General features: G+C 48.9%; 1 protein-coding gene and 1 long non-coding RNA gene across 2 annotated transcripts; both read right to left on the bottom strand.

Annotated features, from left to right (window-relative positions):
* Positions 1–4,939: 4,939 nt before the first annotated feature.
* Positions 4,940–6,386, bottom strand: LOC101770353 (zinc finger protein 8-like). The gene has a single exon (XM_022827422.1). It carries the CDS (start codon positions 6,081–6,083, stop codon positions 5,154–5,156), a length of 930 nt encoding a protein of 309 aa, XP_022683157.1. The 5' UTR covers positions 6,084–6,386; the 3' UTR covers positions 4,940–5,153.
* An 8,847-nt stretch (positions 6,387–15,233) lies between these two features.
* LOC111257554 lies at positions 15,234–16,460 on the bottom strand. The gene is made up of 2 exons (XR_002678025.1): positions 16,293–16,460; positions 15,234–15,569 (listed from the first exon to the last, which is right to left on the bottom strand). It is a non-coding gene; the product is annotated as an uncharacterized LOC111257554 (long non-coding RNA).
* Between the last annotated feature and the right edge of the window lie 324 nt (positions 16,461–16,784).

Genomic DNA, 16,784 nt, shown 5'->3' with positions numbered 1-16,784 from the left:
TAAACGTAACAGGCTAACTACTCGGGGAAAACACTTAGCCTACAAGAGCCGGATGCGCAAGATTTTACATCTACAACAAATTAAACTTCCGATTTGTTCAATTATTAAATGATCTACGCTATGCTAAATAATGTTTGTATTGTTCTTTTACAACTCAAAAACTACTCGGCATACCTTCCATCGCCCGGCCGACCTTTTTGGCTCGGGGTGGGAGGCAACTTGGTGTGCTTTTGTGGCTCGGCCGACTCCTAGGCTCGGGGGCTGGGCGCCACAGACGACTCGGTGTGCCTCCCGTCACTCGGCTGACCTCTTTGGCTCGGGGCGGTAGGCGACTTGGCATGGTTCTTTGGCTTGGCCAGCTCCCAGGCTCGGGGGCTGGTCGCCGCAGACGACTCGACGTGCCTCGCATCGCCCAGCCAACCTCTCTGGCTCGGGACGAGAGGCCACTCGACGTGCTTCCGTGACTTGTCCAGCTCCTAGGCTCGAGGGTTGGGCACCGCAGACAACTCGGCGTGCCTCCTGTCGCCTGGTCGACCTCTCTAGCTCGAGGCAGGAGGCGACTCGACGTGCTTCCGCGACTCGTCCAGCTCCCAGGCTCGAGGACTGGCGTCGAAGATGACTCGGCGTGCCTCTCGTCGCCCGGCCGACCTCTCTGGCTCGGGGTGGAAGGCGACTCAACGTGCTTCCGCGACTCGTCCGGCTCCCAGGCTTGGGGGCTGGGCATCGCAGACGACTCAGCGTGCCTCTCGTTGCCCGGCTGACTTCTCTGACGCAGGGCGGGATGCGACTCGGCATGCCTCCGTGGCTCCACCAGTCCTCATACTCGGGGGTTGGGCACCTATTTCAGGTTGGCATGCCTCTGTGGCTCCGCCAGTCCTCGTACTCAGGGGCTGGGTGCCTATTCCAGGTCAGCGTGCCTACGTGGTTTCATCTATCCTTGTGCTCGGGCACAAGGACCTGCTTTTGGGATCAATTTTTTCTTCCTTTTTGATCATTGGACCGATTATACTAATCGCTTCAATGCTCGGGGGCTCCTCCATATGGAGTACGTCTTGCGATGCTCTCCATGTCCTTCACTTCGACCTACTAGATGCTCGACATCCATCAGCTCAGCACTCGACTTCGCTCTGCGTGTATGGCTCTGCGCTCGCTTGAATTTTCTTTTTTTTTGAGCACTGCACAATCTCTCCATCACTGTAATGCCATCGCAGCTTTAGCCGACTACATTCCAAGCTTCGCTGCGATGTCCTCAGGTTCCTGTTTGCCTACACATCGCTCGGGGGCTTGAGGGATATGGGTACCCTATGGGTCCCCACACACTAGGATACTGGTCAGTCCTAACAAGTGGGCCCGCCCGACTAGGGCGTGCAAGCTAAGGATGTGAAGTTACTTGAAGTACACGCCAAGGAGGCTGGGTGATTTAAATCAGCCCAACTATTGCGGGACACGTGTTGTAGTCCAACTCAGATTACCTTTCATGTAACTACCGAGTAGATTAGATTCAGACCGACTTGTAACCCTAGGTCATCAACCTATATAAGGCGGCCAAAGGAGTCTCCCGAGGGCACCTCATCTCATACCAGCAATACAATCCACGCATACAAGACGTAGGGTATTACTCTCTGGAGGCCCGAACCTATTAAAACTCTCGTGTCCCTTGTGTTCTCGCGATCATCTTTGAGTTCTTGGTTTCGCAATCGCCCTCACCTACAAATCAACCACTTGGGTAACCCCCGGTGGACTGCCAGGCTTATAAATCCGACAACTGGATTGAATTCCATTGCACACGTCCGCTGTTGACTCTCCCTCTCTCTCCCGAATGACCCTCCTCTCTCCCTTCTCCCTCGGTCCCTTCGTCTCTTCCTCGATCCCATTCCAGGTGCCTGTCCCCTCCCCTCCCCTCATGGCTGTCCCTCCCATCTCCCTTCTACGCGCCCCTCACTGCGACGCCGGTGAGGAGCAGCGGCGGGGCGAGGTGAGGCGACAGCACGGCAGTGGGGGAACGCAGAGGCGGAGTGGCAGGCAACAGCGCGGGGAGCTACAGTGGGTGACGGCGCGTGGAGCAGCAGCAGGCGATGGCACGTAGAGCAGCGAGATCTGCAGCGTGGCGCGGATCTGCAGGCTGGTGCGGTGGGAGTGTGCGAAGGTGCGGCGGGGGCGGCGGGATCTGAGGGGTGGTTGTGCGGTAAGACGAGGTGCATGGCCTCACCTCTCTCTCTTTCTCTTTCTTTGGGTGAGGGTAGCCCACGGCGCAAGGGGGCTAGCGGAGAGCATCGTGAGGGTGGCCGGCTAGCCGATGGGGCCAGGTGCGAGGGTGCCACAGGGGCTCGCGGGGGAGACAAGGCGGCAGGGACGAGGGTCAGGACTAGGCTCGACCGACAAGGAGGAAGGGCGCCGACGGTGATGAGGAGGAAGGGCGGCCGGCGATGATGTGGGGGCGGCCAGGTGGGGTCCCCAAATTAGTACCGGTTGCTATAAGCAACCGGTACCAAAGGCCCCCCTTTAGTACCGATTATTTGACCCGTACTAAAGGTCTCCTTTAGTACCAAAATAGCAATATCAGTTGCACAACCGATACTAAAGGGGGGTTTGGACCTAGCACTAAAGGTGCATTCCCCAGCAGTTGTAACTCCACAGTGCAACACACACTCGCGCACATGTTACACATGAGGTAGATGTAGACTTTGCACATACGAAATAAAGCAGCGGTCATACACCTGTGATGGATGGGTTCCGCTCATATATCAGATTTTTTGTTTGAACGCAAGTTCATATATCAGATTCATTGGTTGGTTATACGTATGTGTACACATAGGAGGCTGGATGTGGCCCTCTCTTGCCAGTGTGTGGTCCATCTATCAGGCTTTTGGGGCATTTGCGTAGTACGAGGATGTTAGATTGTACGCCTTGTCCTTGTATTCCTAATTGTAGGCATTTTAGTTTAATTTGATCAAATTTATAGAAAATATATTAACATCTACAATATCAAATAATGCATTATGAAAATATATTTCATGATTTATCTAGTGAAACTAGATTGATGTTATAGATATTTATATATTTTTCTATAAACTCTTGGTCAAAGCTAAAAGAGTTTGATTAAGGATAAAACTAAAATGATTTATAATTTGAAACCAAGGGAGTATATATGTATAATATACATAATAGAACCAACTTTGCATGCATATTGTGAATAGCGCGCAGGAGGTGCACTTGTGGATAATATGTGCGAGGTGTACCTGTGTGCGCATCATCTTTGTAAGAAAAAGGGGGCCTAGGGATTGGAAGGGGCACACAAACATTAGTCCAGTACTCCTACATGTTTGCAATCCTGCTTCCAAATAATACAATAAATCTCCTTAATTGGTCTCAAAAGAGGGAAACAGAAACATCAATACTATATATAAAACACAGATTCCACACGTCCCATATTTTCTGCTACATGTTTGGGAGGGGCACTGTTGGCAGATAATTAACATTACCAGCAAGATGGAATTGACAGAAGTATATTCTCAACATGAATATTGTTCATGCTTGGTTCACTGCTTTAGTCTACAAGTTATTTAATTTACTCAAGTTTAATTGCACAGCGCATTTGCAATTATATTAGTTGTCTCAAAACTCAAAATATAAAGGATATACATATTTGAAAATATTGATGAAAATGTCTGAATAATATTTCCACCAAGTTTGGACTTAATTGAGAGCACCACATAAATAAGTTAAATATCAACATGAAATACAATAGCTTTTGTATTAGCTACTTACGCTGCACCTGTTGTTAGAAAACTAGCACCTGATAGGAAGTAGTACTAGATAGATTTGTTTAACTGATCAGGTGTACATACTCCCATATAACATTTACGTACCATTCAAAAGGTTCAAAGTTCGCTTAATTGTCCGACTTTCCCATATAATGATGGATGGTATGATTATTCTACTGCTGCTGCGCTCTTTTTAAGGAATATGCAATTATTGAACAACAGCTTTCCAGCCTTTTCCTTAAAGGCAGATTGCAGTTTTTGTTGGCATGCATAAGAATAATTTCCATACATATAAAAGCACCTCATATTATATTTTTAAGTACAGGACAATGGGTAAACCAATTAATAATTTCCTATCCACAGTTTCTACATCAGAAAAATTGTACAATAAGGGAGATAAAAAATAAAAAATTAGATTGCATTCAACGTAAACTAGCAAATTAGCTGGTGACCATTAAGCATACAAAACATGCCATTGGCTCCTGGGTATGCAGCATGGATGTGACTAATAACATTCAAATGAAGCATGTATAAATATTTCTCGCAGTGTATACATTTTCATCAGTGGTCCCATGTTTCAAAGCCATAACTAACGTTCCTTTATGTTCCCCCTTCAATTTGGAATGAAGTAAATTTTCAGGGTAGCAGTTCGGTCGTTAATCGATGGTTAAATGAACAGTTCAAGATAATACGACTACCTTTATTCAGAGCTATTGGAAGTGATGATTAAAGATTTAATTTACCATTCTCCGTGTTTTGAAACTTGTTTTCAGAATGCTAGCCACATGCTCTCAAGTACTCCTGTGGAGTCGCGGCTTAGCAAAAGAACCATGGATTTGGGTTATAAGATTAAAAACGAAATCCACACTGAAGAAAAGGCACGGTTTTCAAATTTAAAATGGTAGGGATTGAGTTTAGATTTTCGGAATTAAGACATGCATACTCGAATAGCCGAATATATGTAAATGGATAGAGGTACTTCCAAATACTAATTCAAACCTTTCAAGAAGAAAGGCAGAATGCATGCATGCAGAACTGAGAATTAATTCCAGCAAAACTTGTGTTCAATCCATCTATAAGTGCAGGAGCAAAACTTATAAATTACTCCTTTCACCAGTTCTAGTACTCCTTAGTTTCAATACGGAATTTCAGAAAAACAAAACCCTCAAGAGGAGTGGAACAGTTTAAAAGGTGCACATATAAACTGCGGAGAGATGTGTCATTTTTGCTCATCATCACTTGATTGAGCACCGTAAACGGTATTGAAGCTACACTGATAATTGCAAGCATGAGAGAGGAGGCCAGAAAAAGAGGGCACTCGTTTTTGTTTTGTAAAAACGCAACAATTATAAGTCTGTCTCCGATCGATCGACCGGTCATTTCTCGAGACTACAAGCTCAGATCCAAACTCACATTCTCTTTACGCTCCGGCGGGGCGGGGCGCTTATGAGGCGAAGCCGACGATGACGACGAGGAGGTCGACGGCGAGAACGGCGCCGAGCCAGATCCTCCCACGACCACCTGCTCCTCACCTCCGAGCACAGCCAGGGGTGGTGGCGTGGCCTCTTCTTGCCGTCGCGTGGCCAACGGCATCCCCACGCCGACGCCGCCCGTGGGGACCCGCCAGAGCGCGGGCGGCGGCGGCGTCGCCACCGGGCTGCCGTTGATCGGCTGCGAGATGGACCCAGGCCCGCTGTAGTACCTGCCGCCGGCGGCCGCCCACGACGGGTAGTGCGGCGGCGGCGCGGCCGCGAAGCGGTGGTGGTGGTACGCGGCGAGGGCGGCGGGGTAGAGGTGGGCGGGGTCCGCGACGGCGGCCGGGTGATGGTGCGGGTAGTAGTACTGGCCGTGGTGCATGGCCATGGCGGTCTGGAACTGCGCGCGCTTGGCGTGCTGCCGCTCCCGCTTGTGCGCGTTCTGGTGCCCGCCCAGCGCCTGCGACGTCGGGAAGTTCCGCAGCAGTAGCAGTAGTGGCACTCGACTTCCGGCTGCCCCTCTCCTCTCCTCTCTCCCCGCCCTCGCCGCTCGCGCCCGCGAGGTCTCGGCGGCGGCGGCGGCGGGGCTTTCCTTGACAAAGGCCTCTCCTTTCGAGCCAGTCGAGGATGCCATGGCGGCGGCGGCGGAGTCCGGCGGGACGTCGAACCCGAACAGCCGGATACCCGCCGTCCCACCTCCCGGCGTCGTCGCCGGCTGCTGCAGCTGCTGCTTCTCGCGCGCCGAGCGGATGAACGGCAGCTGCGAGAAGGAGTCGATGCTCGCGGCCACCTTGCTGCCGCCGCTGGCGTTAATCCCATGCGCATCTCGCTCGCCGCCGCTCATCCTGTTAAATCGAGCGGCCGGCTGCGCCGATCGATCTTGCTTGAGGGAGAGCGACGGGGGAGCGAGATCGAGGTGTCGTAGGGTTAGGGTTTGATTGGGGAGAGGAAGAGCAGGAAGGCGAGAAGCCGAGGAAAGCTAGCCGCTGCGGCTGGTAGAGGCGTTTGGTTGCTCATGGGTTTGTGATTGCGGCGAGAGGGGCTAGCTAGAATATTGCAGGATATGGGGCGAATGGGATGCGATGGATTGGAGCAGGAGGGAGGGGAGAGGAGGGGGCTGGGTGCTTTGCAGTGCACAGCACAGCTGTGGGGACTCGAGTAATTTGGGACCAGCTGGTGTTGGGAGTATGTAGGGTTGTCAACGTACTCCTGCGCTTGTGTCATTGTGTGTGAGTGTGTGTGTCGTGGTCCTCCGTCCTGCCTCCTGCGCCAGTTCCGGTGTGTGAGTAAGTGGGATGTGTTAATCTGTGCATTTCGCATGCATGGCACCCTGTTCTTGAATGAATTCGAAATTCAAATGCTCCTATATGCTGTCGTCGTCGTGTAGACTTATTCTAGCTAGTCTTTCTCATCCTTTGTTTGTCTCCAAAAGATTAGAAATAATTATTGAATTTATCTTCTTCGACGTAAATAAAGAATATCTCTGCGTAATTCTAGTACTTGCCTCTGAACGGCATGAATCTTGCGCATGGTACTTGCTCCCAGCTGCAGCAGCAACAACAACAAACCATGTTAGGGGGTGTTTGGATCAATGTACTAACTTTTAATTCGGGTCACATCAAATATTTGGATACCAATTAGAAGGATTAAATATGAACTAATTATAAAAGTAAATGCATAAGCTGCGGCTAATTCGCAAGATGAATCTAATAAGCCTAATTAATCCATTTACTGTAGCATCACACGGTCGAATCAGGAATTAATTAGGCTTAATAGATTCATCTTGCAAATTAGCCTTCATTTATGCAATTACCTTCATTTATGCAATTGATTTGCTAATTAACCTATATTTAATATTTCTAATTAGTATCTAAATATTCGATGTGATAGGACTACTGTCTCCAAACGGAGCCTTAGTAAAGACGTGTCATCGGAGTCGACGCATCAGACGGAAAAGGGTCGTACTATAGAGAGAACAAAACACCCCAGCCCTGAGAGCCCCTGACACGACTACATGATTGCTTGATTGACGCGACCAATCCTATTCCCAGGATCGGAAAGAACGCGATCTCTGTCATCTCATCGGTTACCTGCTCGATCACACCAAATAGTGATACCATACGGCCAGCCGGTCGACTCATCACCCATCACCCAAGAAGTCAAGAGATCGGACGCGGAGTCAGAGTGCATGCTGAGTGCACGGCGCGCACAGCCCACAAGTCGTTGCCGTGGGGCCATGTGATGACGCTGGTGGCTCCGCGCGCCAGCCTCATGTGCCGTAGGTGCGTTTGGTAGCCTGGGCTGCCTTAGCCGGGCTTGTGAGTCAGGCTGAAGCTAGACGGGCTAGGTTCATGGGGTGCAGAGATGTTGATTGGCAAATCTGCACCACATGGTACTGGTTGGACCGAGATTGTGTTTGTTAGACTGGATGGATTGGTGTGGGTACCTTGCACATTAGCTAAGGTAGACTTACCGCTCCTCTGTTCACTCGCACAGTGCCACCGTACGCCACTAGCCACCATGTCTCTCGCCACCGCGGGCCGCATCCTTCGCACGCAGGTGTAGTCGCCGCCGCCACCGACCACGCAACTATGTGGACCACCGTGGGCTGCATCCTCCGCGTGCTGCTGTAGCCGCACGCTGCCGTCGCGGGTCCCCGGACCGCCCCGCGCCACCACGATCTCCGCCGTCCCACGGGCTCGCTAGCCGCATGCCTTCCCGGACTACCACCAGCCGCCTGCTGGTGCGCTTTCCCACGCCACCGCTTGCTGCGGCCTGCCCGTGCGCTCGCTCACGCGCTGCTGCTTGCCACGGCTTGCCTGCCGGCTAGCACACCACTGCTCGCCGCGGCTTCACGATCGCCCGCAGGCACAGCTGCACGCCGCGGCCCGCCTGCGACCACTCGCTTCAGAACAAAATTAATGAGACCTCGATTGCGATTCAACCTTATCTCAACATTAATTTCAATCTAAACCAATAGCGTGGGGAAACCCCAAAATAGAGGCCTCGTTGTGGCAATCCATCACAACCTTGAGGAAAGGAAAATATATGAAGTTACGAACCAATAGCTCATAGGAAACCCTAAAATAGAGCAGCAGAACACCAATAATGGGATCAAAATTGCAGCGTAAACTGAAGCAGGGACTCGATTTGGACGACAGGGACCTCAATCTTGATGGGAGGGACTTCAATTTTGCGGCGGACGCGGGGAGGCGGCCAATGGATGCGCGGCGGGCATGGCATCGCGCGGGACACACGGGTGGGGAACGGAGTCACACAGGACGCAGAGGAGGTGGGCGATGGACGCGGTGGCGGAGACAGCGTCGCGGTGGCGGGAGACCCTGCGCCTTCTTCCTCTGCTTCCTTCTCCACGCGGTGCGCCGAGCATGTGCGTGAGGAAGACCAGGGGTCACGGCAACACCTCACAAGCGCCTGTTCCAGTATGCATCGCGTAGAACGATCGATTTTGGCGTTCCATGCGGTACACGCTAGCAGGTCTCTTTTGCATACGTTGGGTCTGGCCAAGAACCCCATCCAAGCTACCAATCACGCCCCTCCAGTTGGGTCTGGCTGAGGGACGATGCAGCCTACCAAACACCCCTGCGGTACTACTACTCCTGGGACATATCCCTCCCGACGCGGCGGATCCACCCATCACGCCGGGCGGGCGGAGCGGATCGGGGACCGATCGATCGACCACTACCAGGTGAGACTACTACGTAGTCTACGCGTTGGTTACCACTTCCCAGGGCGCGGGCGGCGCGGCCGGGTGGGGAGCCGTGCCGACGGTGCCGCCGTCGTGCCGTGCCGCGCGCACGCGCAGGTAGTGGTTCGTGAAAGGGACGGGTCGCGCGGGCCGAGCCGAGCACGCGCTATCCATTCCCGCCGTCGATCGTCAAAGCTAGTGCAGGCGGGCGCGATCGGCGCCGTCGCGGTGGGCGGGCCGCGGGGGCGACGGGACGAGGTGGGGGACGTCGCGGTCCGAGGGGCCTGGCCGGGGTCTCACTTTCTCAGGACGACGTGACTTGGGAGGGGGACATTGATGATTTGATGGCGTCGCCCGCGCTGTGCTCATCACTCATCAGCTCATGTACTGTGTGCGTGGATGACAAAAGTACGGTGAAATAGTGCAACAAGGAAGACACGTTCCATCGCATGAAACTTAACATCGACAGATCTATGTCACACACTTTGGCCACGTCGCTCCAACGGTGGAGTCAAATCAATTTGCTACTACAATGTTGTACACATCATTCAACTTTTCTCCAAAAATCCCACACTCGATCATACACTTCGTGAAATTATCGTGCGGCCCAGAAAGTGCCATCGGCAGCATCGTATGGCAGTTACCACATCAGAAAGAGGAACGACGACTCTTTGTCTGTTGTGAAGGTACCAGCCCACTGCCAGGGGCGGACCCGTAGGAAAATAAAGTGAGCATGGCATGTTAAAAAAGGCCTGGCAGTTTATCACTACTATCTGAGGACTTTGTAATTAGGATAAACTGGCGTATCAAAGTTTGAAAACCTCCTATCAACTCAGAAATCATGAATCATACGTGCGCATCTTAACTTCTAAAACAATATTGATCAAATTACCCTGCTTGACCATTTCAAAATGATTTCTCCGGTGGTTTTTGACGACTGGAATGGATCCCATACGCGTCTGAGTCCATTTCACTGGATACGTGACCACCGCTCCTCGCCGTCCTCTTTGGCCAACACATCTACCGGCACCTTTTGGTGGAAGGAGGATATATACGGGAGACCCATTCTCCGGTTTGAAGGGTTGAAGGGAGATGGAGAAGGAGATGGCGCGATCTCCAACGCGTGGTGGTGATCAGTGACGCCCACTGCACTGCTAGTTGCGACGAGATGGAGCAGCGTGACATCGTCTATGGGTGACGTGCGCCACCAGCATCATCTAACGCCCATAGCGCATCTCGCTCTTGCTCGATCACGACCATGCCGTCCACTGCGCTCCTTATGCATGGTGGGAGTTTGACTAAGCTTCAACTATCGGTAGCCGTGATTAGGAGCTTATATACCATGTCTCCACGACGTACCTTAGCTTCTCGCCCTAGCTAGGTGATGTGATCTATACAAATGTACTGGACTCTTAACTGGTGGAGATGCCATATCTTGTGAAGGTATTTCAAAAGACCTAGGACACGAAGAGAAAGAATGATGAAAATAGAGTGCGTGTGTGAACGGAGGGGCACATGCCCCTTCACGTCTCATTATTGTTAATAAGTGCTACTGACGGTTGCTAATTGCAACTATTCTAATTGACCACTAATACAATCTTGATTATAACTCTCTCATTGATGAGTTATTTTCTTATAATCTCCATGGTGTGGCCATCATATTAAAAAAAATCCTCCAAAAACTTGATGGAAACTTCAAGAAGAAACCAAATTGTATATTAATATGTCATTATAACGTCTTTTAAAACCCACTAAGAAAAATTAAGTTAATGACACAGCTCGTATAGTATGGGCCTGTTTGGTTTGAGTTGCTTATGCATAAGCAACTTAAAAATAAGCAAATAAGTTGCTTATGAACCAATCACTCTTGCTTATAGACTTGCTTATAAGTTACTTATGTATAAGCAAATAAGCAACTTTTGGGTTGCTTATGGTTGCTTATGGGGCACTTTACACCTCCTACCCTCATTCTCTCTCCTCTCTCCTGTCACCACTCAGCTCACCGCCGCTTCCGCCCGCCGCCGCCGCCGCTGCGCCCGCCGCCCGTCCGCCCGCCGCCCACCCGCCTCCGCGCCGCGCGCCCGCCGCCGCCGCCGGCCGCCCGCCGCTCCCAGCCCGCTCGCGCCCCGCTCGGTCCCCACAGGAGCTGGGTAATTGTTAGGTGTAGAGGGAAATGGGATGGCAGGGGTAAATATGTCAATAGCAATCAGATAAGCAACCCAAACCAAACACCTAGAGCTAAAAATAAGCAACTACAATAAACAATTTTAAGTTGCTTATAATAAATAATTGAAACCAAACAGGCCTTGTTTTCCCTTGGAACAACTGAACAAGTATGTGTGCATTGCTCCGTGTATAACACTAGCTCTCTCCTGCATGCACGCCGTTCGTCCCCTTTCTCCTCTTCCGCTTTAGCGTCTCCCGAGGCCATACGCAGCTAGCTCGGCAGCTTGGTAGCCTTTTCACCGCTCGACGATCGAAGAGAACCTTTCTTTTCCTTTTGGCTGCCTGCCCATTTTCTGGAGCAGTGAGAAGTCGTTACACAGACACAGCTACCCAGCTGCCCTGCCTAGCAGCATGCATGCTCCTGCATGCTGCCGCGCCGCGCGTGCGAGTGCGTGCGCGAGGAATTTTCTGGGTGGATGCTGGCCGTCGTACTCGCACCACTTGTTTCTTTCTCCTTTTTCTCCATTCCCCACCCGCGCGAGGTCTTCGTTGTCGTGTGCATTGTCAAATGTCAACCGTTGAAGCTCTTGCCTCTCATGTTTTAGGGCTTTGATTTTTCCAGACTGTACCGCCGCCTAGGGCCATCAATGATTAGTTGTAGAGTAGAGTGACCCTACAGGGTTTCAGTTTGCCAAAGTATGTGAACCTTTAGCAACAACACTCCGGCACTAATCATGTGCGCTCGTCCTTTGCAACAGTCTTCTAGGTACATGTGCCATGCTGATACAACATCAACAGCACGCTAAGGGGTGTTTGGATATTTAGTCCGGACTAAAATTCATGTCACATCGAATATTCAGAGGCTAATTAGGAGGACTAAATATGAGCTAATTATAAAACTAATTATATAGATGGAGGCTAATTCCCGAGATGAATCTATTAAGCCTAAGTAATCCATCATTAGCATATGTTAGTGTAGCACCACATTATCAAATCATGAACTAATTAGGCTTAATAGATTCATCTCGCAAATTAGCCTCGATCTGTACAATTGATTTTTTAATTAATCTATGTTTAATACTCCTAATCAGTATCTAAATATTATAGCTCCTAAACAAACAAAAGTGGCCTAACTTTTGTTTGGGTTCACAGACATTTTGTTCCCACTAGGTACTGTCAGTGTCAGACGACGCATCCCACTGCTAAGCATGCATGTATGTAACCTGGGAAATAAAATAGCAGATCAAATAAAAGACAAACTCTGCGCCGTTGCATGCAGATTAAAGGCAAATGGATTGCTGATCACAGTTGGCAGTTGCTTAAAGCAAAGCCCTGGCCCCCTGGCTGCTTGGAATTTGGCCGGATGCCGAAGAATCCGCACTGATTTGCCGCGAATTCAGGCACCATGATTCATGTGCGCATGCACGCTCGATCGATCTCTCACTGACGGAGTACGCAGAGAGAGACAGACGTACGGCTACGGGCCCGGCGTACGTCCATGGTGTGTGGTGCCAGGTAGGCCACCGGAGCTCCCGAGAAGCCGCGATGGGAACGCTCCAGCTCGTGTGTGGATCAGGTGTCACTCACGTCAGAGTCCATGACGGGACAAGCGGCATCGACGACCGGCCCAACGAGCAGTCGTAGCATCCCATAAATAAACCAGGCTGTCACACAGCGATTTGACGTGGGCGCGAGCATGTTTGGCTCGCGGCTTCCGTTAGACGTCAAGGCGTCAAGCCCTTTCAGCACGTCGCCCTGATGCGTGATCGATCGGTCCGTGCGAGAGGACATGAGAGGATTCGATCGATCGTGATCTATTCCTTAGTACATCGATCGTTCTCTTTTAAGGCGTGTGTTTGGTTACAATGCCTGGAGAAGGAAGTGTCCTCGAGCTTTTGTGGTGCCTTGTACTGTTTGTGACTAGCAGCCTAGCAGGTGCCAGCTGGTAGTGTACGGTACGGTCATGTTTGACGTAACTTCTCCATCAGCTTCTCCGGATGCAAACATTACCCAGTACCCACCAATAGAAATTTTCACAAACACAAATAAACATTCATCATCGACCGAGGACTATAATCTATCATTGCAATATGTATGGCCTACTGTTTTCTCCTTCAGAATTATATCATAACATATCAACTAATTGCTCATGCGCGATTCTAATGTTAAGGTTAAGAGAAAAAAAATCTAGAAATTCCTAAAAGCATCCCGATAACTTTTTTCTAGATTTGATTTTCAAGTGCCAGTTATAGATTCAAAGATCCAACAAATCCAAGGTCACCTGATTGCTAACTTTATTTTGCATCATTTCCGCTTAAAAAAGTGTGCTCTCTAAGCCTCACACTATGCATGTTGGTTTGTTTATCTTTGCATTTATAAATGTATTAGTTATGAGTCTGCATAGGATCTTCTTGTTTGTCCTGAATGTCCTGCATGCATTACATAATAAATAATAATAATAATAAACATACAAATGCGTCAACAGGAGCCATAAACTAAAAAAAGTCCTACATTACTAACATAATAAAAAAATAATGAGAAAGCTCGCACATTAATAGGAGAAATACATACACATGTCTCAACAGTGCCGGAGCCAAAAACTAAAAATTTTGTTTGTTGGGGGGAGGGGGATAATGCTAATATTTCAAATTTTATTTGAATTTTAAAAAAATTTTAGTGCAAAATTCACTGGCCTAAAAGCAATGTATATGCTTTCTATACTGTGCCTCAATTTCATTGAATCCTACCCCTAAATCATATAATTAACTCTTTATCCCGAGATTTTTATACAAAAGTTAGTTACTACATGCAATGTATATGCTTTTATGTATGTTGGTCTATGTTAGTTACTTATTTCTTTATCATCACATAAAATAACTTGAACTATTCATACATTTTGCAAATTTTTAACCCGTCGAGATACACAGGTTGTGGCCTAGAATATGACAAAACCGAATTAATTTGTCTTGTGAGATTGCAGCGATCCATTTAGTTACTATATATGCAACTAATTCATATAGTCACATGGCCTGGGCCCCTATAATCATGTATCAGACAGAAATCAGACAAACCCTGGACCACACTGTGTTGATCAGCACACTGTGTAAACATAACTAGAAGCTGCCGCCTGCCTGCTAGTCTTAGTTTAGTGAGCATCAGAGTGGCTGAAACTGTACATCAACCAGCCAATCAGAAGGCCATGCATGCATGAATGCATGATGCTGCAAGCTCTCGCCCTGACAATAAACCAACTGATAATGGTGAATGATCGAGCTGAGATAATGGGGGTGGGACAAGGCTGTGTCTTTTTCGCAACCTTTAGCCCTGCTTCATCTGCGCAAATTAAGCCCGTGGGGTCATGCCAATCATTCCTGCTCTCACAATGTAAATTAGTTTTCCCGTGAATCATTGTCCTCTTTTCAACAAATGCAAAGACGCTCTGGAGTTTTTTTTCCTTAAAATTAACTTTCTTCGTCTCTGTTTTTGTCTCAATGTCTGACCTATACTTCCAATCTGAAGACCTGGTGGCGGCGGGCCGGCTGGAGGATAGCGAGCGGCCCCCCCAGGAGTGGCAAGGATGGCGGCAGCGCCCGGGCCTGCGCGAGCAGCGGCCACCGGTGGGGATGGAGCCTCTCATCCTCCCGCATTCACCTCTCCCAAATCGCGTGCTGCCGGCGGCTTCGGATTCGTGGTCATCGGCGGCGGCTTCGGGCAAAAGGCGGTGGCCGTCCCCTTGTTCCTCATCCCCGGGGCCTCGCTCCCGCTCCACCCGCGTGCGACGTTCCTGCTGCGCCTCTGCCCGTGGATCTGCAATGTAGGTGGCGCAGGCTAACCACTGTGTTTGCGGCGGATAGCGATTGGGTTTATTTAAACTCAGTTTTACAGATATAGATTCGGTGGATGTTATCTGAATCTTCCACATCGCCTGAAACCAGTTCTGAACTGAACTTTTTATTGTTCACAGTACCTCGACGGATGATGCATGATTGAACATGACCACCGAGACAGAATGGACCAACGATAGAAATCAGTGTCGGCATCAGCAACTGGGAGCCTCTTTGTCTAGTCCCTGGGAGTCTTGATGGGAGCAGCGACATAATTTCTGGAAGGGTCACTCCTCGGTAGTCATGTGTAGTTATTGTACATATGCAACAAGATATGGCTTTCTGTAAATGAGTACAGTATATGTTCAGTACCACATATATGATTCATATGCGCAGAACAGTTCTTGACACACTACCTAATATCAAATCATTAAGCAAAATACATCATGGACTGAACTTAATTTGTTGTCGGACTAAAAAAACATGAATCTTATATTCCTTCTCTCATTTATGTCATTGTCTTTCTTTCCCCTTCTTAATGGTGCCTACTTCATGCGGATTGAGCTTTGAAATCGATTTCCAGTACTGGTTGTCCGCGCTACCGTGGAATTTCTCCTGACTGGCTACAAAAAATCTGCAGCATGGAAATAAAGAAATTAGTAATAAACACATATTAGCTTACGCTATAGAGAAATGCACTAATAACTCAGAATTTCTCAAGTTCTATAGCATTTTGCCTGAGAGCATAGTTAAAAAAGAAAGCAAAGGTAATTAAAACAATAGTGAACCACACTGTTCGATTTAACAGCAAGAAGATGGAAGAGCCAGCAATTAGAATTCAAGACAGTAACATGACCTATGCTCAAGCACCCTACAGAACGGTTACAGTCTCCTTGCAATATTTGTTTACTGGGCTTTTCACAAGACAAGCGTCACAGCTAGAAAAATGCCATGAAATTTGCTACTACTAAAGAGCCTAAGACAGTTTCCTGATGAAGCAGATCATACCAAACACCCCTTTAATTTAGGATACAACACAATTCCCTCATTTCTTCCAGTCAAGGCTCATGACTGGAAGAAATATCAACAAGCAAGCAACAATGTTCCTCATTTTATCCTTCTGGAATAACTTGCAAGGACCAAACAACACCAAAAGAAATGAGCAAGAACATGTGAGGCATGATGAGGAAAGCTAGGTGAATAAAGTATTTGACTACATTTTCACTGGGCTGTATGAAAGTACTATACAACAAGCATACATACTAAACTAGCAGTGTCTGCTACAAATGAAATGGATTACACACATGCTGCAAACATATTAGTAACAGGAGGTGCACATAAAAGTAATCATTCTAACCTGAACATTTTCAAATAGTTCTCCAGAATTCATGGCTTGCCTTCCACCTCTTATTTGCCAATACTATCTGAAATGGATCAGTTAATCTACCAAGATCAAAACTAGATATATTTGGTCAACTTCAACCACCGAACAATGCAAGATTTACACAGAAGGGTATTCATAACTGAATTGTATATCAAACTAATGAAAAGGTAGAACATGAAGGGAACAAATCCATCAGCTCCTAATGTTTTTTTCCTAAATCCGCCGCTGTTGTAGACTGCCATGTCCCACTCCCACCGGTACATATAGTGTAACTGTTGATACTTGCACACCGGAGATGACTGGATTCATCATTGCTAGTTGGGATGGATGGATCGATGTTTCCAATCCGAGGAGCCGTGAGGACCGCCGTCGCGTACGTCCTGCTCTCTGTCCGGGTCCGGCTCCATACGGCACTGGAGCGCCGGCCGGCCAAACACTGTACATTTTCCGACGGTGTAGTAGGTT

This window comes from Setaria italica, chromosome VI, assembly GCF_000263155.2.
Source record: "Setaria italica strain Yugu1 chromosome VI, Setaria_italica_v2.0, whole genome shotgun sequence".
Classification (NCBI taxonomy): Eukaryota; Viridiplantae; Streptophyta; class Magnoliopsida; order Poales; family Poaceae; genus Setaria; species Setaria italica.
This window is presented reverse-complemented; position numbering and strand designations above follow the sequence as displayed.

What these genes read in the sequence shown, in the direction of transcription:
- LOC101770353 (XM_022827422.1), bottom strand. Translation starts at nt 6,083, where the DNA reads ATGAGCGGCGGCGAGCGAGATGCGCATGGGATTAACGCCAGCGGCGGC.